Below are 22126 nucleotides of genomic sequence, written 5' to 3'. Positions count from 1 at the left end.
TGCACCTGGGGTAGGTGGCTGTGGGCAGAGGAGAAGGGGCTGCTGCTGAGAACGCTGCCGGCTGGAGAGGTCCAGCAGTTGAAGTAGATTCTGCTTCTTTGTAGAGAGCAATTTCCTGTTGCCTGCCTCAACTGTCTGCAGCTGCAGCCCTGAGTATGCTAGGAACTGGGGGCCCTCCCTAGCGGGGTGTCAAAACACCCCTGTGTTAAGCTCACATTTCTACTCCTCTGCCCTCCACGGCTGCTCGCTGGGATAAAGGGATCTTGTGGTGGAGTACTGCCTGAAGCCAGTTCTCCCAACTCACATGCCCCTTGCTTGCATCGCCAGCAGCTGGTGCCCCTTCTGCACTTTTCAGAAGGGCAGAATAGAGCCTCTGGCTGTCTTGTTGACATGTTTCCCCACCATGTTTTCCCAGTAACCTGGTACCAACCCTGAGTAACAATGAATTCCACTTACTGAAGGTTCTCTGAGTACCAGGCACTGTGCTGAGGGCTTTATCAACAGCTCATTTAATGCTCTCACCAGTCCATTTAAAGCATCCTCTTCCAGAGAAGGGTACCGAGGCTCAGAATGGCTGAGTCACAGACGCACAGTGGTCCCTCATCCTCATCACTGCACTGTCTTGCCTACTTGAGCCCACACAGGGAAAATGTCACTCTTTTGGATGATTTCCATCAGGGTTTTCTCCCAATACCAAATATCAATCAGCAGAGTCTGCAGTCAGGTCTGTGATGTGGAATGGGCAGACATATTAGCAGAAATCCTGGGCAGAGCTTTGTGCCCTGGACCCCACTAACTTCTCCAGCCTCGTCTTTCACCCCTTTGCTTCATGGGTTTGGCCTCCTGAGAGCAGGCCAGTCACTCTGTCCCTCCGTGTCTTGCCCATTCAATTCCCTCTTCCTGGACTGCCTCTTCCATTTCTTGTTGTTGTTAGCTGCTGTCCAGTTGGCTCTGACTCATGGCTACCCCATGTACAACAGAACGAAATGTTGCCTGGTCCTATGCCATCTTCACAGTCATTGATATGCTTTAGTCCATTGTTGCAGCCACTGTGTATTTTGAGTGCATTTCAACCTAGGGGGCTCATCTTCCAGCAGTATACATGACAGTGTTCTATTGTGACCCGTAAGTTTTTCATTGGCTAATTTTTGGGAGTAGATAACCAGGCCTTTCTCCCCAGTCAGTCTTGCTCTGGAAGCTCTGCTGAAACCTGTTCACCATGGGTGATTCTGCTGGTATTTGAAATACTGGTGGTATAACTTCCAACATTATAACAACACCCAAGCTACCACAGCACCACAAGTTGACAGATGGGTGGTGGCTCCCTTTTTTAAATGTGTGAGATCCTACTCATCTTCCAAGACGCAGTTCAAATGTCACCTCCTCTGTGAGAGAGTTAGTGGGTGCCTTGCTCCTTCACCCTTAACTTTGACCAGGCAGCAAGCATAGCACCAATCCCACTCTATTTTAGTTTACATGGGTGTCCCCTCCTAGCACTGTGAGCTTGCCTGCCTTGGCCCCGCAGGTGACTTACACGTAGTCCTGTCGTTTTGTGTATTATTGTTTGTCTCCCTCTATAAGTCCTGGAAGTGCAGGGAACCATGTCTATTTTACTGCTCATTGTTATACCCACTGCCTGGCACAGAGCCTGGCACATAGAAGGTTCTTTATAAATCTGTATTGAATGATAAAACACTGCTAAAAAATGAAAAAAATAGTCACTAAGTCATTTTGTTACAAAATGTCATAGAATTGTATTGATTGATTTTTTTTTTTTCTCTCCCCATAAATCTACCTATCCTGACTGGTTCTTTAAACAACTTGAGATGTTACAGTTTAAAGTAACCAGTGGGCTATTGTCATTTAGTAAAGCCAGTCTGATCCTACCATAATTCAGAGAAATGTTTAAGATTGTTTTCCAATAGTAGTAATGCTGACCTCCTCTTCAACATCATTTTGAGGAAAAATAATTATAGTCACTCAAAATGTGACTTAAAAAACACTGAACATATGCTTTCCTTCATATGTTGTTCTTGTTAGGTGCCATCGAGTCAGTTCCGACTCATAGCGACTCTATGTACTATAGAACGGAACACTGCCCGCTTCTGCGTCATGCTCACAATTGTTGCTATGCTTGAGCCCATTGTTGCAGCCACGGTGTTAATCCATCTCCTTGAGGGTCTTCTTCTTTTTCACTGACCCTGTACTTTACCAACCATGATGTCCTTCTCCAGGGACTGATCCGTCTTGACAACATGTCCAAATTATGTAAGATGTAGTCTTGCCATCGTTGCTTCTAAGGAGCATTCTGGTTTTACTTCTTCCTGGACAGATTTGTTCATTCTTTTGGCAGTCCATGGTATATTCTGTATTCTTTGCCAACACCACAATTCAAAGGCGTCAATTCTTCTTCGGTCTTCCTTATCCATTGTCCAGCTTTCACATGCATATGAGGCGATTGAAAACACCATGGCTTGGGTCAGGCACACCTTAGTCTTCAAGGTGATATCTTTGTTTTTGAACATTTTAAAGAGGTCTTTTGCAGCAGATTTGCCCAATGCAACGTGTCCTTTGATTTCTTGACTGCTGCCTCCATGGGTGTTGATTGTGGATCCAAGTAAAATGAAATCCTTGACAACTTCAACCTTTCCTCCATTTATCACGATGTTGCTTATTGGTCCAGTTGGGAGGATTTTTGTTTTCTTTATGTTGAGGTGTAGTCCATACTGAAGGCTGTGGTCTTTGGTCGTTGGTGCCTGAAATCCACAAGCAAGGTCGTGTCATCTGCATAACACAGGTTGTTAATGAGTTTTCCTCTAATCCTTCCTCCTAGTTTGTCTTAGTCTGGAAGCTCAGCTGAAACCTGTCCGCCATGGGTGACTCTGCTGGTATCTGAATACCAGTGGCATAGCTTCCAGCATCACAGCAACATGCAAGCCCCCACAGTACAACAAACTGACAGACATGTGGGGTTCCTTCATATGTAAAGACATTAATCCATAAGCATCATCCTTGAGTTTTTTTTTCTTTTTGTCGAGTGGTGATAGATATTTGCTGATTACTATTAGTGATGTTATGCTTTATGATTGTCAGCTGGTGTGTATTTTTTTGAGGTTCATGTTTGTTTTGTCACTTAACCTCTACACCAGTTTCATGAAAGACATAGCAATCCTCATCTCTGTGGGTTCCCATATATGACTGGTAGTGAACCACACACACCAAGAAATGGTAACCATACACAGCTTGAAAACTCAAATAGATTATTGTTTAAATTATTACTTGCTGTTCTTGTCTGAAGAAAAACTATTAGAAAAATAAGTGTTTTGAAAGCTTCTAATGGTCAACTTCCCTCAGCTCTCTAGACCTTGCTTTCCTCATCTACAAAATGAGGGGCTTGGACGAGACTGAATGATCTCAACAACCTCTCTGCTCTAAAATTCTGTCATGTATGATTTGAGATCTCAACACTGGCTATAATTATTTATTTATTTACTTTTTATTTTTTCCCATACAAAAATTTATACCTACACGGTTATGGGACCCTAATTGCTCTCCCCATACTGTGACAGCACACTCCTCCTTTCCACCCCTGATTACCCACATCCATTCAACCAGCTCCTAACCCTGTCTGCCTTCCCATCTCACCTCTGGACAGAAGCTGCCTGTTAGTCTCTTGTAGCTACTTGAGCTAAGAGGCACACTCCTCACGAGTATCACTTTATGTCCCATAGTCCATTCCAATCCCTGTCTGAAGAGTTGGATTCAGAAATTGTTTTAGTTCTGGGCTGACAGAGAGTCCAGGGGCCATGCTTTCAGGGGTTCCTCCAGTCTCAGTCAGGCCATTAAGTCTGATCTTCTTACTAGAATTTGAGTTCTGCACCCCACCTTTCTCCTGCTCCATCCAGGACTCTCTGTTGTGTTCCCTGTTGGGGCGGTCATTGGTACATTGGCTATAATTTTTAAGAGTTTTTAAAAACACAAAGGATGAAGCATCAAGATTGATTCTTTTCCTTCCCATTCTTGAGAAATATCTTTCATTGTATGACATAAGCTCAAACTCTATCTTTTTTGATACCTTCTTCTCCTTTATGTCTCACAACATTCATGTATAATTATCAAGCCTTTTTGATTTTATGGTCATTTTCTTTATTTTAGATTTTTTTTTAAATTGTACTTCAGATGAAAATTTACGGAACAAACTAGCTTCTCATTAAACAGTTAGTACACATATTGTTTTATGACATTGGTTAACAACCCCATGACATGTCAACACTCTCCCTTCTCAACCTTGGGTTCACTGTTACCAGCTTTTCTGTCCCCGCCTGCCTTCTAGTCCTTGCCCCTGGGCTGGTGTGCCCATTTAGTCTCATTTTGTCCTATGGGCCTGGCTGATCTTTGGATGAAGGTTGAACCTCAGGAGTGACTTCATTACTGAGCTGAAAGGGTGTCCAGGGGCCATACTCTCGGGGTTTCACCAGTCTCTGTCAGGTCAGTAAGTTTGGTTTTTTTGTGTGAGTTAGAATTTTGTTCTCCATTTTTCTCCAGCTCTGTCCAGGACCCTCTCTTGTGATCCCTGTCAGAGCAATCAGTGGTGGTAGCTGGACACCATCTAGTTGTACTGGACTGACTGTACTGTACTGGACTGTCTGGTGGAGGCCGTGGTAGTTGTGGTCCATTAGTCCTTTGGACTAATCTTTCCCTTGTATCCTGTTCTCTTCATTCTCCCTTGCTCCCGAAGGGGTGAGACCAGTGGAGTATCTTAGAGGGCTGCTCACAGGCTTTTAAGACCCAGATGCTACTCACCAAAGTAGGATGTAGAACATTTGCTTTATAAACTATGTTATGCCAGTTGAGCTAGATGTTCCCCAAGAGTATGGTCCCTACAGCCCTCAGCCCAGCAATTCAGTCCCTCAGGGAGTTTGGGTGTGTCTATGGAGCTTCCATGACCTTGTGTTGTTCAAGTTTTGCTGGCTTCCCCAGTATTGTGTACTGTCTTATGATTTTTTGGTCATTTTCTGATATAAAAATCTCTTTAAAAATTAATGCAATCCTCTGATATAAAAGGTGAATATAGAAAGAGTAGTTGATTATTAAAAAATATGTATTTTAACATGTAAATGCTCAGACATGCTTCCAGTAGAAGATATAATGGAGTAAGCAGCTACCAGCCAATGTCTGGAAAATCACCAGGAAGGCAGTAGGTTTAAGCGTAGACTGATGAGTGTGTTGCACTAGACACTCCCACATCATTAGCAGTATTGCTATCAGAGTTGTGATTGTCTGAAATGTTAGACAAATTTGGAGTTGTTACAGACAAAACAATGTATAATCTTCCATCAATTTACATGGTAGTTGCATTCCTAGAAAGTTAAAACTGTGCAAAAATTACTTTGCATTTACATGTAGAATGGAGTTGGTTTAATTATGAATACTTTTCCTTTATGTGATTGTCTGACAGAACATTTGAAAACTGGGTAGACCCAGAGACAAATCTTCCTTGTGTGTGACTGTCCCATGTTGTAGGGTGCCTAGAACCCCTGGGACCACCCCTGTTGAGAGCTACTGCTCCAAACAACTTCCTGTTTTTCTAATGTTCACTGTACTTTCCTACCTCCAGGCCTTTACCTATGCTTTTTGCCTTGCTTAATATGTACTTCCTCTCATCTCTATCTGTGCGTTCTCCAAGGTTCATCTCAAATGTCTTCTACACAAAGCTGTTCTTCATTCTGATGGTTCCACATTAAATTCAGTAGCCTTCAAACCCATATTCTACCGTGAAATGTGGTTGTGATGGTTATTTGTGTTCAGAACTCATTCCCATTTCTCTCAGCATCTTGGCTTGATATTATGGATTTTATTATCTCCTCTTAGCAGCCAGCACAGAACCTTGTAGATAATAAACAGCTAATAAATGTTTGTTAACCATAATAACTCTCAATGACTTTAATAGAGTCTTAATGCATTTGAGACTTAACTCACTAAAACATCTGTGCATAATTTGATTTCCTAGATCCTAATATGCCTAAATTTCAGTGGAAAATATTTCTTTTGAAAAAATAAAGCAAGACAGAAGTTCTATGCAGTAAAATGCTTTTAGACTATTTGCTAGTTGATTATAATTTTGGGTTGCTACTACTAGGTCACTTAATCACAGTCTAAAAGTTGGTCTTCTCAAATTATTTCCTCTGCCCTTTGCTGGATCATAACTTAATTTTCTCTGGTAATTTCCAGAATCCAAGGTCTGGGGTCCAATATTGTGAGTAGAGAAATTTAGGATTGGTTATGTTAGGTTTAAGACGAGCTAGGACCAAAGAGACTAAGCAGTGGGTGGGAGTTGCTGTATGTGTGTACTGCTGGAAGGAAGAACCCAGGGGGGTGGCCGTCACACCTAGACAGGTACAGAAACTTTACAAATCACATATTTTGACTTCTCTTTCTTCCCATCCAACTATTTGTAACATGATCTATTTTTGCAGTTTAGAAAATGAGGGTAATTATTTGGGTTACAGAAAAATATCTCATATAAAATCCTGAAAATGTGTTGGAGGCACCAGATGGTAAATATCATTATCTTTTTCTGGGTTGAATGTTTTGAGGGTGCTAATCACACACATGCTCCCTTGACGAGACTTCGTCTTACGTACTTTGGACAAGTTATCAGGAGGGACCAGTTCCTGGAGAAGGACATCATGCTTGGTAAAGTAGGGGGTCAGTGAAGAAGAGGAAGACCCTTCACAAGATGGATTGACACAGTGTCTGCAACAGTGGGGTCAAACATAGCAACAATTGTGAGGATGGCGCAGGACTGGGCAGTGTTTTGTTCTATTGTACATAGGGTTGCTATGAGTTGGAACCAACTCTAAAGCACCTAACAACAACCGATCAAACACATACGCATCTTCCGCTGTACAGCTGTGTGTAGCACTCATTGTTCCCAACCCCAGTCCATTAACATATTTTAGCAATGATGGAAAGTTTTTCCCCAAATTTGAACTAATTTTTATGCTGTAGGTACTCAGCTCGAAACTGATGTTCTTAATGAAGACCCGAATATCTTGGTCTTTTCACTTCTTGTAGAAGTGTTCATTGCTTCTATCAGCTCAAAGCCATGTATACTCGTACTAGATGGAATCGAAGAATTGACTGGTATTTATGGGATTTCAGGACAGAAGGTAATATATTTTTTATGAAAAGAAAACCCTGTAATTTAGGATGTACATAACATCTTTCCATTGCACTGCATATCTCTGGTTTTAGCCACCATTGCTTATAGTTACTGCTTTATATTTTATTGAACAAATACTTATATAGTACTTATTATGGGCCAGGCACCATTATAGAAACTTTAAAATTATTAATTCATTTAATCCTTATGACATCCCTGTAAGGAACCCTAGTGATGCAATGGTTAAACGCTCAGCTGCTAACTGAAAGGTTGGCGGTTCTAACCCACCTAGCAGCTGTACAGGAAAAAGCCCTGGCAATCTGCTCCTATAAAGATTACAGCCTAGGAAACGCTATGGGGTAGATCTGCTTTGCCACGTGGGGTTGCTATGATTCAGAATTGACTCGACGGCACCCAACAACAAGAACAAGAACAACAAGAACAACAGCCCTGTGAGAGAGAGAGAGACTGTGGTCATCATTCCTGTTTACACAGAGGGGTCTGATCCCAGAGATGTTAGGTGACTTGTCTAAAGTCCAAGATAGTAAGTGGTAGAGTTGGGATTCAAATATGGGCAGATTGGTTCTAGAAATTGTGGCCTTAACCCCTGCACAGTTCTGCTCCCCTCTTTTATTTTTTGATCAGACATTTATTGAGCACCTGCTATGTTCTTTACGTTTTATAGTTTTGTCGGCCTCATCCACACTGATTTTACACATACCACTCCCCTTCACGGCTTGCCATCCTTGGTTTCTCCTGTTTAAAATGATATTAGACTAGGAATCTCTTCTGCTTCTTAGATTCGTTCATTACTTCGTGAAGCATTTTCTCTAAAACTTAGAAGTATATGTAATTAATAAATTATGTAAGTAGTATATGTTCCTTGTAGAAAATATGAAGAACAAAAAAAGAAGAAAGTAAAAAATTCGATATCACTTGTAGTCTCACCACTGTCAAACATCTTGGTGCATAGCCTTCTTTTTCCATGAGTATATATTGATGCAGGACCAGGCAACATTTTGTTCTGTTATACATAATGTGGAGCCCTGTTGGCATAGTAGTTTAGTGTTCGGCTGTTAACTAAAGGGTTGACAGTTTGAATCCACGAGCTGCTTCTTGGAAATCCTACGGGGCAGTTCTACTCTGTCCTGTAGGGTCACTATGAGTCAGAATTGACTCACTGGCAATGGGTTTGGTTTTTTGTTTTTTGTTTTTATACATAAAGTTGCTGTGCGTTGACGTCAACTAACAACAACAACTATATTTTATAATATATGATTGCACACCATATTGTTTCATAACTTGCTTTTTAACTTAATACATGGCAACCATCACATATTCAACAAATAATTATTGACCACTTACTGTGAGCAAGGCACTGTCAGTAAAAACAGAGATGGTCCCTGCCAAGACAGAGTTTCAGTCTAGTGGGGAGTGACAGATATTAATATAAGCATCACACAAATAAGTATAAAACTGCCTCTCTGACAAGTGCTGCCAAGGACAGGTATGTAGTGTCGTGAGTGCTTTCCTTGAAGGGCCTTGACCTGCGGGGAAAGGCTTCCTGGAAGAAGGCTTCAGGTGAGCTCTGCAGGAAGAGGAGGGCTTGGCCAAGCAGTTACCAGAAGCGATTTAGCTCCGTGGTTTAGAGACTGTCACTGTAGCCAGTCCTTTGCTTTGAATCCCAGCTATGCCATGTCCTAGCAGAATGAGTTGGGTAAGACATCCAGCCCCTCTGTGCTTCAGTTTCTTCCTCTGCCTCTACAGAGATTGTTATGAGGATTGAATGAGTTAGGACCTGAAATACACTCTAAACAGGGCCTGGCACAGAGCAAGCAGTCAGTAAATGATAGCTGTTACTAATTGGCAAAGTGAGGTGGGAAAGGCTGTTTAAAGGAAACTAGAAAAGATCTTAGTAAATGTTTATTTTATTCCAAAATCAAACCATTTAACTTATGATAGTATTGCTGCTCAAAATGACAATTCTTCAGCATAAAACAGTGTCATCTTTTTCTAATGAATGGTTCAATTTGTACTCTCTTAGTTGTTCTTTGGTTGTCACTGTTAGGTTATTCTTCAGAAATATATGCTTTTGCCACGTTGCTTGCTTGTAGGGACCTCTTTTTAGTGTCCACATTTGCATTAGCAAACTCATAACATACAGGCAAATCAGTCAAATTTGGTTTTATTGAGCATGAACTAGTATTTTGTTATCACCACATTGCTAGTATCACAAGTTACTATTGATAATTATAACCCCAACCCTTACCCTATGCTTACTCCCTATATTCCACCTATCCTAAGTTTGAAAACCATCAGCAGGGTCATTTTAAAGTCTTAAAATGTTTTTGAATCTCTCCATCAGGCAAAAGATTTTTCCTGGCTGCCACGCTCACTCTCTCCCCATTGCAAATTTATCATGAGCACCGTCTCCTCCAGCCTGTCCTACAAGTCACTGTGTACCCGCCCAGATGTGAGGACACTGGAGTTCATTAGCACAGGAGAGGAAGAAGTAAAACTAAACATCTTTAGACAGCATCTCTTCATTCCCAGCAAGGACCCCTTCCAGCAGAACAGACAAGCTTTGAGGAAGAAAACAAACCTGAATCCTTTAAAACTCACAATCCTAGCCAATGAATTTAAAGAATGTAGGATCTACAGAGATGAGTTTCAGTGTATGAAGGAATACTTGGAGGTGGTCTCTATTCAGGATCTCTGGGAATTGATTCTGAAACGCTGGATGGAAGACTATAGTTGGACTATTAGAAAGAAAAAGGCAAATTCAGACACCGTGGCTTCTGGAGAAGGTAGGCCTTGGCCATTGTTGACAGCCTCTAGTGTGAGTCCACACAGAGAAAGATGTGTGGTGGACTTTATCCAGGGGAGGAGGGTCTGGGGATAGGATTGCACATAAAATACAGTACAACCAGTTACATTTGAATTTCAGATAAAGAACAAGTAATTTTTTAGTATATGTTTGTCCTAAATATTGCATGGGACATACTTGTACTAAAAACTGATGTACTGTTATCTGAAATTCAAATTCAACTGGGAGTTCTGTATTTTTATTTGCTAAATCTGGCAATCCTATCTAAGGAGCACAAGGTGATGACTGTAAAGAGAACTGTATTAGGCACAAGTTCGAATCACATTTCTCAGGGGCTTAAGAAATGAGCCTTTATTATTATTTTTTTCCTTCTAAGTTTTATTTATTTTGTTGTTGTTGTTGAGAATATACACAGCAAAACATACACCAATTCAACCATTTCTACATGTACCATTTAGTGACATTGCTTACATTCTTCCAGTTGTACAACCACTCCCACCTTCCTTATCTGAGTTGTTCCTCCCCCATTAACATAAACTCACTGCTCCCTAAGTTCCTACCTAATCTTTCTCGTTGTTGTTGTCAATTTGATCCAGTATGTTGTTATTAGGTGCCATTGAGTTGATTCTGACTCATAGTGACCCTATGTGCTACAGAACGAAACACTGCCCGGGCCTCTGCCGTGCTCATAATCGTTATGCTTGAGCCCATTGTTGCAGCCACGGTGTCAATCCATCTCCTTGAGGGTCTTCCTCTTTTAAGCTGACCCTCTACTTTACCAAGCATGATGTCCTTCTCCAGGGACTGATACCTCCTGACAACATGTTCAAAGTATGTAAGACGTAGTCTCTCCATCTTTGCTTCTAAGGAGCATTCTGGTTATACTTCTTCCAAGACAGATTTGTTTGTTCTTTTGGCATCCCATGGTATGTTCGATATTCTTTGCCAACACCACAATTCAAAGGCATCAGTTCTTCTTTGGTCTTCCTTATTCATTGTCCAGCTTTCACATGCATATGAGGCGATTGAAAACACCGTGGTTTGGGTCAGGCTCACCTTAGTCTTCAAGGTGACATCTTTGCTTTTCAACACTTTAAAGAGGTATTTTGCAGCCGATTTGCCCAGTGCAATGCGTCCTTTGATTTCTTGACTGCTGCTTCCATGGGTGTTGATTGTGGATCCAAGTAAAATGAAATCCCTGCCAACTTCAGTCTTTTCTCCGTTTATCATGATGTTGCTTATTGGTCTGGTTGTGAGGATTGTTTTCTTTACATTGAGGTGAAATCCATACTGAAGGCTGTGGTCTTTGATCTTCAGCAGTAAGTGCTTCAAGTCCCCTTCACTTTTAGCAAACAAGGTTGTGTCATCTGCATAATACAGGTTGTTAATGAGTCTTCCTCCAATCCTGATGCCCGTTCTTCTTCATATAGTCCAGCTTCTCAGATTATTTGCTCAGCATATGGATTGAATAAGTATGGTAAAAGGATGCAACCCTGACACACACCTTTCCTGACTTTATACCACGCAGGATCCCCTTGTTCTGTTCGAACGACTACCTTTTGATCTATGTACAGGTTCCTCATGAGCACAATTAAGTATTTTGGAATTCCCATTCTTTGCAATGTTATCCGTAGTTTGTTATGACCCACACAGTTGAATGCCTTAGCATAGTCAATAAAACATAGGTAAACATCTTTCTGATATTCTCTGCTTTCAGCCAGGATCCATCTGACATCAGCAATGATATCCCTGGTTCGACATCCTCTTCTGAATCTGGCCTGAATTTCTGGCAGTTCCCTGTCGATATACTGCTGCAGCTGCTTTTGAATGATCTTCAGCAAAATTTTACTTGTGTGCAATATTAACGATATTGTTCTGTAATTTCCACATTCAGTTGGATTACCTTTCTTGGGAATAGGCATAAATATGGATCTCTTCCAGTTGGTTGGCCAGGTATCTGTCTTCCAAATTTCTTGGCATGGATGAGTGAGCACTTCCAGCACTGCATCCATTCGTTGAAACATCTCAATTGATAGTCTGTCAGTTCCTGGAGACTTGTTTTTTGCCAGTGCCTTCAGTGCAGCTTGGACTTTTTCCTTCAGTACCATCGGTTCCTGATCATATGCTGCCTCTCGAAATGGCTGAATGTCGACCAGTTCTTTTTGGTATAATGATTCTGTGTATTTCTTCCATCTTTTTTTGATGCTTCCTGTGTCGTTTAATATTTTCCCCATAGAATCCTTCACTATTGCAACTCAAGTCTTAAATTTTTTCTTCAGTTTTTTCAGCTTGATAAATGTGGAGCATGTTCTTCCCTTTTGGTTTTCTATGTCCAGGTCTTTGCACATGTCATTATAATACTTGACTTCGTCTTCTCGAGCCACCCTCTGAAATCTTCTGTTCAGTTCTTTTATTTCTTCATTTCTTCCTTTTGCTTTAGCTACTCGACATTCAAGAGCAAGTTTCAGAGTCTCTTCTGACATCCATTTTGGTCTTTTCTTTCTTTTCTGTCTTTTTTAATGACCTCTTGCTTTCTTCATGTATGATGTTCTTGATGTCATTCCACAACTTGTCTGGTCTTTGATCATTTGTGTTCAACGCATCAAATCTATTCTTGAGATGGTCTCTAAATTCAGGTGGGATATACTCAAGGTCGTACTTTGGCTCTCGTGGACTTGTTCTAGTTTTCTTCAGTTTCAGCTTGAACTTGCATATATGAGCAGTTGATGGTCTGTTCTGCAGTCAGCCCCTGGCCTTATTCTGACTGATGATATATTGAGCTCTTCCATCGTCTCTTTCCACAGATGTAGTTGATTTGATTCTTGTGTATTCCATCTGGTGAGGTCCATGTGTATGGTCGCCGTTCATGTTGGTGAAAAACGGTATTTGCAGTGAAGAAGTCGTTGGTCTTGCAAAATTCTATCATGTGATCTCTGGTATCGTTTCTATCACCAAGGCCATGTTTTCCAACCAGTCATCCTTCTTTGTTTCCAATCTTTGCATTCCAGTCACCAGTAATTGTCAATGCATTCTGATTGCATGTTTGATCAATTTCAGGCTGCAGAAGCTGGTAAAAATCTTCAATTTCTTCATCTTTGGCCTTAGTGGTTGGTGTATAAATTTGAATAATAGCCATATTAACTGGTCATCCTTGTAGGCATATGGATATTATCCTATCACTGACAGTATTGTACTTCAGGATAGATCTTGAAATGTTCTTTTTGATGATGAATGCAACACCATTCCTCTTCAAGTTGTCATTCCCAGCATAGTAGACCATATGATTTTCCAATTCAAAATGGCCAATAGCAGCCCATTTCAGCTCATTAATGCCTAGGATATCAATCTTTATGCATTCCATTTCATTTTTAAGATAATTCTTGAAAGAGCATAATGCTCAAGGAAAACAATTTTTACTAGTTAAGCTAAACTATTGTTTAGTTTTAAGATGACTTCAGGGGATATTTTTGGTAAGATTTAAAGATTACCTCAGGGCAATAGTTTTAGGAGTTCATCCACCCTCCATGGCTTCATAAAGTCTAGAGACAAAGAGAATTTGAAATTCTGTCCTAAATTTTCCCCAATTCTATCAGGATTCTCCTATGGAATCTTTGATCAAAATGTACAGTAATGGTAGCCAGATGCCACCCAGTTCTTCTGGTCTCATGGCAAAGGAGGAGGTGGTTCATGGAGGCAAATAGCCACATATTCTGTGTTGTTGTTGTTGTTAGGTGCTGTTGAGTCAGTTCTGACTCATAGTACCCTATGTACAATAGCACAAAACACTGCCAACCCCTACACCATCTTCACAAGCATTGTGAAGTCCGACATTGCAGCTACTGTGTCAGTCCATCTCATTGAGGGTTTTCCTCTCTTTCACTGACCCTCTACTCTACCAGGCATGATGTCCCTTTCCAGAGGCTGGTCCGTCCTGATAACATGTCCAAAGTACATGAGATGAAGTCTCACCATCCTTGCTAAGAGCTGTACTTCTTCCAAGACAGATTTGTTCATTCTCTAGCAGTCCATGATATATTCAGTATTCTTCGTCAGCACCATAATTCAAAGGCATCCATTCTTCTTTGGTCTTCCTTATTCATTGTCCAGCTTTTGCATGCATATGAGGGGACTGAAAATACCATGGCTTGGGTCAGGCGCACCTTCGTCCTCAAAGTGACATCTTTACTTTTCAACACTTTAAAAAGAGGTCTTTTGCAGCAGATTTGCCCAATGCAATATGCTGTTTGATTTCTTGACTGCTGCTCCCATAGGCTTGATTATGGATTCAAGTCAAATGAAATCCTTGACAACTTCAGTATTTTCTCTGTTAATCATGATGTTGCTTATTGGTCCATTTGTGAGGATTTTTGTTTTCTTTATGTTGAGGTGTAATGCATACTGAAGGCTGTAGTTTTTGATCTTCATTAGTAAATGATTCAAGTCCTCTTCAGTTTCAGCAAGCAAGATTGTGTCATCTGCAGATCACAGGTTGTTAATTAATCTTCCTCCAATCCTGATGCCACCTTCTTCTTCATATAGTCCAGTTTCTCAGATTATTTGCTCAGCATACAGTAATGAATAAGTATTGTGAGTATGATTGAATAAGTATGGTGAAAGGATACAATCCTGATGAATGCCTTTCCTGACCAAATAATCCAAGAAGTTGGACTACATGAAGAAGGTTGCATCAGGATTGGAGAACCACTCATTAACAACCTGCAATAATCAGATGATACATTCCCTATCCTCTTTCTATTCCTGACTCCCCTTCTTCTTCTGTTGCTCCAGGTGAATAGAGAGCAATTGTTGTGCCTTGGATGCCAGCTTGCAAGCTTTTAAGGCCCCAGACACTACACAACGAACCAGGAAGTAGAACAGGAGCATTAAACATGTTATTAGGCCAATTAACTGGGATGTCCCATGAAACCATGACCCTAAACCTCCAAACCAAGGAACCAAATCCCGTGAAGTGTTTGGTTGTACATAAGCAGCCTCAGCAGCTATGCATTTTTTTGGTCATCGTTGCAAAGATATCACACAACTTTTGCCAGTTCAACTTTGTACAGGTGTAGAACTTATTGACAGCAATTACAATAATTGGCTGTGCAAACTTACCCTTAATCAATGAGATTTTTCCATCACCGTTAACCCTCGTTTTCCCCCTCCTTCCCATCCCTGGTAACTACTAATAAACTTTGGTCTTTGTACATTTGCCTTTTCTTGTCTTTTTGTATAAGTAAGGTCATATAATATTTGTCCTCTTGTGATTGCCTTATGTCACTCAGCATAATGTCTTCAAGCTCTGTCCATGCTGTAGCATGTATTAAGAATTCATTTCTCCTACTGGTTGAGTAGTATTCCACTGTATGTATGTATCCCATTTTGTTTATCCATTTATCTGTTGATGGGCATTTAGGTTGTTTCTACCAAAAGGCTCTTGTGAATTGAATAGTGCTGCAATGAACGTTGGTGTGCACATCTCATTTTCAGTCTCTGCTTTCAAGGCCTTTGGGTATATCCCTGGGAGTGGAATTGCTGCATCATATGGTAGTTCTATTTTTAGATTTTTGAGGAATTGCCACACTGTTTTCCACAACAGCGGTACCTTTTGCATTCCTACCAGCAATGGATAAATGTTCTAGTTTCCCCACATCCTTGCCAACATTTGTTAATTTTTTTGTTTTTAAATCTTAGCCATCCTAGTGGGAGTGAAATGGTATCTCATTGTGGTTTTGATTTGCATCTCTCTGATGGCTAATGATGTTGAGCATTTTTCATGTGTTTGGTGGCCATTTGAATGTCTTCTTTGGTGAAATGTCTATTCAAGTCCTTTGCCTATTTTATGATTGGGTTATTTGTCTTTTTGTTAAGTTGTCAAAGTTTTATATGTATTTTGGTTATTAGATTCTTGTCAGGTATATTTTTTTCTGAAGGTATTCTCCTAGTTGGTAGCTTGTCTTTTCACTATTTTGGTAAAGTCTTTTGATGAATAAAAGTTTTTAATTTTTAGGAGGTCTCATTTATTTTGTCTTTTGCTACTTTTGCTTTTGTTATTATATTAAATAATCCATTGTTAAAAGCTAGGCCTGACAGCATTGCCCTTGCTTGTTTTTCTAAGAATTTTATGGTTTTAGTTTGCACATTTAGGTCCTTAATCATTCTGAATTTGTTTTTGTGTATGGTGTGAGGCATGGATCCTGTTTCATTTTTCTGCATGTGGAAATCCAATTTTCCCAGCACCATTTGTTGAAGTCTCTTCTTTCCCCATCAAATGGACTTAGCACCTTTGTCAAAAATCAGTTGACCACAGATATGTGGGTTTATTTCTGGACTCTCAATTCTACTTCATTGGTCTCTGTGTCTATTGTTATACCAGTACCAGGCTGTTTTGATTACTGTAGCTGTGTAGTATGTTTTAAAATCAGGAAGTGTGAGTCCTCCTACTTTGTTCTTCTCTTTCAACATAGTTTTAGCTATTAAAGGCCTCTTTCCATTCCATATAAAGCTGAGGATTGTTTTTTCTATTTCTGTAAAGAAAACTGTTTGAATTTTGATTGAGATTGTGTTTGTAGATCACTTTGGGTAGTATTGACATCTTAACAGTATTAAGTCTTCTAATTCATGAACATGAAAGATCTTTCCATTTATTTGACTTCTTTAATCTCTTTCAGTAGTGTTTTATAGTTTTCATTGTATAAGTCCTTCATGTCCCTGGTTAGATTTATTCCTAGGTATTTTATTCTCTTAGATGTTGTTATAAGTGGAATTGTTTCCCTGATTTCTTTTTCACATTTCTCATTGCTGGTGTGTAGAAAACCACCTGATTTTTGTTTGTTGACCTTGTACCCTGCAACTTTGCTAAATTCCTCTATTAGCTCTAGAAGTTTTCTTATGGGCTTTTTGGGACTTTCTGTATATAGACTCATATCATCCACAAATAGAGATAATTTTATTTCTTCTTTTCCAATCTGGATACCTTTTATTTCTTTTTCTTGTCTTATTGTTCTGGCTAGTACTTCTAATACAATATTGACTAGAAGTGATGAGAGTGGGCACCCTTGTCTTGTTCCCAATTTCAAGGGGAAAGCTCTTAGTCTTTCTTCATTAAGTATAATGTTAGCTGTTGGCTTTTCATATATGCCCTGAATCATATTGAAGAATTTCCCTTCTATGCCAATCTTCTCTAGGCTTTTCATCAAGAAAGGGTGTTGGATTTTATCAAATGCTTTTTCTGCATCCATAGAGATGATCATGTGGTTCTTTTCCTTTGTTCTATTGATGCAGTATATTATGTTGACTGGTTTTCTAATGTTGAACCATCCCTGCATTTCTGAAATAAATCCCACTTAGTTATGGTGCATGACTCTTTTAATATGCTGTTGGATCTTGTTCACTAGCATTTTGTTGAGGATTTTTGTGTCTATATTCATAAGAGATATTGGTCTGGTGTTTTCTTGTTGTCTTTGTCTGGTTTGGATATCAGGGTTATGTTTGTTTCATAGAATAAATTAGGGAATATTCCTTCATTCTCTGTCTTTTGGAAGAGTTTAAACAGTATTGGTGTCAATTCTCTGCTAAATGTTTGGTAGGATTCCCAAATGAAGCCATCTGGTCCAGGACTTTTTTTTGTTGGGAGGTTTTTGATCAGTGATTCAATCATCTTTTCTCTTGTTATGAGTCTATTGAAACTTTCTATTTCCTCTTAATTCAGTTTGGGTAGGTTGTGTGCTTCTAAGAATTTGTTTATTTCTTCTAGGTTATCCAGTTTTTTGCCATACAGTTGTTCATAATATTCTGTCATAATTCTATCTGACTCATTTATTTCTATTGGGTCAGTTGTTATATCCCCTTTCATTTTTTATTTTGGTTATTTGCTTTTTTTTTTTTTTATGGCCAATATGAAGTTTCTCCTTACTCAGCACAGAATAGACTGAGGAGAAATCAGATCAAAGCATCAGACATAAAATTCAAGCTACAGAGCAACAATGATCTTAAATCAGCCAAGAGAAAAATTGTCTCGCATGAAAATCCTCTATTAATTTGGAAAAAAGGAGTGGTAAGAAAAAATATTTAAATCCATTTCTATCAGATTAAAAGATTACTGGTCTCTTATTCAGTATTGTAGCAGATACAAGAGGTCTCTATTTAGGAAGTGTGATGGTAATGATCTGAGAGGATTCTGTCAACATATTTCAATGTAGTTATGAATGTTAGCATATAAAAAGTGCTCAGTAAAATCTTGCTGAATTTTATTGAATTTTGCCATCATCTAGTAGGTTATTAAATCATATGTATACAAAGAAAATATGAGATGCTTTGATACATATCTTTTCTATTTGGTATTTTTAAATGTATTCGTTCAGGAAGTATTTATTGACAATCTACTATGTGCCAGTATTCCTCTAAGCAGTAAGAATATAGTGGTAAAGAAGATATGTGAAGTCCCTGCTCTCATAGGGCTGACATTTTAGTGAGAGGAAAGAGAAAATAACCATGTAATCAAGCAAGTTAATAAGTCAATATTTATTTTGTATCTGTATTATCTAGTTTAATATTCATAATCCCTCATGGGTTGGGTTTTATTATCCCATTTTACAAATCTGGAAACTCACATCTTTTAGTAAGTTGCCCATGGTCACAAGCTAGTAATTTGTAGCATAGGGATACAAACCCATGTTTTTTTCTAGTGCACTATGGCCAGATGGAATGGCCTTTCAGGGAAATTACCACAAATCAGTTAACTCAATAATCACGTATTAAGGACCCATTATTATGGTCACTTAATAGGTTTACAACCTTGAGACTAATTTTGTCTGAGGCTTTCCATATCTGTAAAATGGGGATAATAATACCTAATTTGCCATGTTATTGTAAATAATAAATGAAATGTACATAAGGTTCCTGGTACTCGTAAAGCCTCTAACAAATGGCAGCTATTACAATTAGAAGTACAAAGTAACCCAAAATCCATCCTTGACCTCAAGCAACTTAAAAACTATTTGGGTAGATAAAATTTATATATGATATACATTTAACAACTAGGAAGTAAGCAAGGTATAAGCAAGTGCATGGTAGTGTGTGGTGTACATTGCACTAAAAAGTAGGCTTATTAGGGAAAATCTTATTAGAAGGCTAATAAATTGAATTTAAATAGCCTACAGTGGAAAACTTCCCTTATTGAGAAGAAAAAGGAAAAGGTACCTCAAAATAACTGTTTTTCCAGTTTGTACTTGTGGAAAGTGTCTGTATGTAACAAATATATCAGATGAACAATGGAAAGTGCTCACATGGTAAAACATTATAAAAAGCACGTATAAGCTGGTATTTTTAAAAAGCATCTTTCATTGTGTGGTGAGGGAAGTTCCTTTATGTGGCCTTTTGCCTTGGTTCTTTGGAAAAACAGCTTGAGAGATTTTTCCCTAAACCCTGAGGAGTTACCTTTGCCCTAGTTTTCTACCCCAGAGGGTTTGTTACTTTTGTCCAGGGTGATTGACTTTTTCTGGGTAAGCTGTAAATAACTTGATGGTTTGATAATTTTTGTCTAGCCCTGGGCTGCAGCCTGTCCTGTGATTGGTCTGTTTTACACACTTTTCAGGGATTGGTCAATATACTATAAATTATGAAAATGAAGTGACTATAGAGTATGCAAATGAAGTGACTTTGGTCCACCGAGGGGATTGATCAGTTTGTGGCTCTGCTGGGAGGGCCATGCCTTGAAATTGACAAGGAGTTTGCTTATATATGCAGCCAAGCCCACAGAGATTTTTTTTTCCTTTTTATTTTTTATTATTGTGCTTTAGATGAAGGTTTACAGACCAAACAAGCTTCTCATTAAAAATCAGTACACATATTGTTTTATAACATTGGTTGCCAGTCCCACGACATGTCAACACTCTCCCTTCTCGACCTTGGGTTCGCTATTAGCAGCTTTCCTGTCCCCTCTGGGGTTATTTGCATCTTTTCTATTCTTTGTCAGTCTAGCTAAAGGTTTGTCAATTTTATTGATCTTTTCAAAGACCCAACTTCTAGTTTTAGTGATTTTCTCTATTGTTTTTCTGTTTTTGATTTTATTTATTTATGCTCTGATCTTTGTTATTTCCTTTCTTCTGGTAGGTTTAGGCTTAATTTGCTCTTCTGTTTCTAGTTCCTGGAGTTGTCAAGTTTGGCTGTTAATTTGTTATCTTCTTTTATTATGTAGACATTTATTGCTATAAGTTTCCCTCTGAGGGAATGCCTTTACTGCATCCCATAAGTTTTGGTATATTGTGCTTTCATTTTCATTTGACTCTAAGGAATTTGTGATTTCTCTTTTGATTTCTTCCTTTAACCATTAGTAGTTTAATAGTGTGTTGTTTAATTTCCATATGTCTGTGTATTTTCCAGGTTTCTTTCTGTTATTGATTTCTAGCTTCACTCTGTTGTGGTCAGAGAAAATACTTTGTATGATTTCAATCTTTTTAAGTTTATCAGAATTTGCTTTGTGACCTAAAATGTGGTCTGTCTTGGATAATGATCCATGTGCACTGGAGTATAATATGTATTGTGCTGTTTTTGTGTGGAGTGTTCTCTATATGTCTGTTAAGTCTAGTTGGTTTATAGTGTCATTCAGGTCCTCTGTTTCCTTATTGATATCCTTTCTAGATGTTTTGTCCAATATTCAAAGTGGTGTATTGAAGCCTCCAACTACTATTGTAGTACTATCTGATTCTCCTTTCAATTCTGTCAGTGTTTTGTTTATATATTTAGGTGCCCTGATGTTGAGTGCATATGTATTTATGACTGTTAAATTTTCTTGATTAATTGGGCAGTGTATCATTCTGGTGTACATAGGGTTGCTATGAGTCGGAACCAGCTTGACAGCACCTAACAACAACAATGTCTATATTTATATCTTCTGAAAGATTTTGTCTTAAAGTCTACTTTGTCTGATATTAAGATTGCCACCCCAGGTCTCTTTTGGTTATTATTTGCATGGAATATTTTTTTCCATCTTTTCACTTTCAACCTATTTGTGTCCTTGGATTTAAGGCGTGTCTCTTGTAAAGCGCGTACAGTTGGATCATGTTTTTCATATATTCTGCACTCTTTGCTTTTTTGTTTGTTGCATTTAGTCCATTTACATTCACTGTAATAACTGATAAGAAGTGACTTACTTCTGCCATGTTGTTATTTTTGTGTTTGTGTCTTAAGCCTTATTTGTCTTTGTCCTTTAGTACTGCTTGCTTTTGTGTTTTGTTGGTTTATTATAGTGAGACTTTTTGGTTCCCTTCTCTTTTCCTTTTGTGTATGTTTTCTTAGTGGTTACCATGAATATTGCATTTAACAGCTTGTATTTATCACTTTCTAGGGTAAGCTAGTACAAACTTAACTTCAGTAACATATAAGAAATTCTATATCTATACCATTCCTCCTCCCTTTTCTTGTTGTTATCACTAATAATGTCTTTATATTTCATGTGCCCTCTAACATAGTTTTATCCTTGCCTTTTATACATTTTTTATTAAAAAATACAAAGGACAAAACATTTCAAATTATCAAGCATGAGTACCTTATTACTAGCCCTTATACTTGTGCATGCATTTTTCTTTATTAGGGATCTTTCTTTTTATGTATAGCTTTAATAACTTTCTAGTGTGTTTTCCCTTCCATCTGTAGAACTCCCATTAGTATTTTTTGTAGGGATGGTCTGGTGGATGTGAACTCTCTCAGCTTCTGTTTGTCTGGGAATATTTTAATTTCACCATCATTCTTGAAGGATGATTTCACTGGGTATAGTATTCTTGGTTGACAGTTTTTTTCTTTTCAGCACTTTAAATATATCATTCCATTGCCTTCTGACCGCCAATGTTTCTGAAGAAAAATTGGCACTTAATCTTATTGTGGATCCTTTGTATGCGACTGCTTCTCTCTCATGGCTTTCAGGATTCTCTCTTTATCTTTAATTTTTGGGAGCCTAACTATGATGTGTCTTGGTGTAGCTCTCTTTGGGTTATCCCGCTTGGGGTTTTTTGAGCTTCTTGGATTCGTAGATTTATGTCCTTCGTTAGACTGGGGAATTTTTCTGTCATTATTTCTTCAAATATTCTTTCTGTCCGTTTCTCTTTTGTCTCCTTCTGGAATTCCCATGATGCATA

General features: G+C 38.8%; 1 protein-coding gene across 1 annotated transcript in view; it reads left to right on the top strand.

Annotated features, from left to right (window-relative positions):
* LOC101360049 (putative tetratricopeptide repeat protein 41) overlaps positions 1 to 22126 on the top strand; it is an 88603-nt gene that overhangs the window by 11805 nt on the left and 54672 nt on the right. The window contains exons 4-5 of the mRNA XM_004374012.1: positions 7012 to 7172; positions 9531 to 9972. Of these exons, the coding sequence (XP_004374069.1) occupies positions 7012 to 7172; positions 9531 to 9972 (603 nt within the window). The remainder of the gene's footprint in view (positions 1 to 7011; positions 7173 to 9530; positions 9973 to 22126) is intronic.

Source organism: Trichechus manatus, unplaced genomic scaffold, assembly GCF_000243295.1.
Source record: "Trichechus manatus latirostris isolate Lorelei unplaced genomic scaffold, TriManLat1.0 scaffold00027, whole genome shotgun sequence".
NCBI lineage: Eukaryota > Metazoa > Chordata > Mammalia > Sirenia > Trichechidae > Trichechus > Trichechus manatus.
This window is presented reverse-complemented; position numbering and strand designations above follow the sequence as displayed.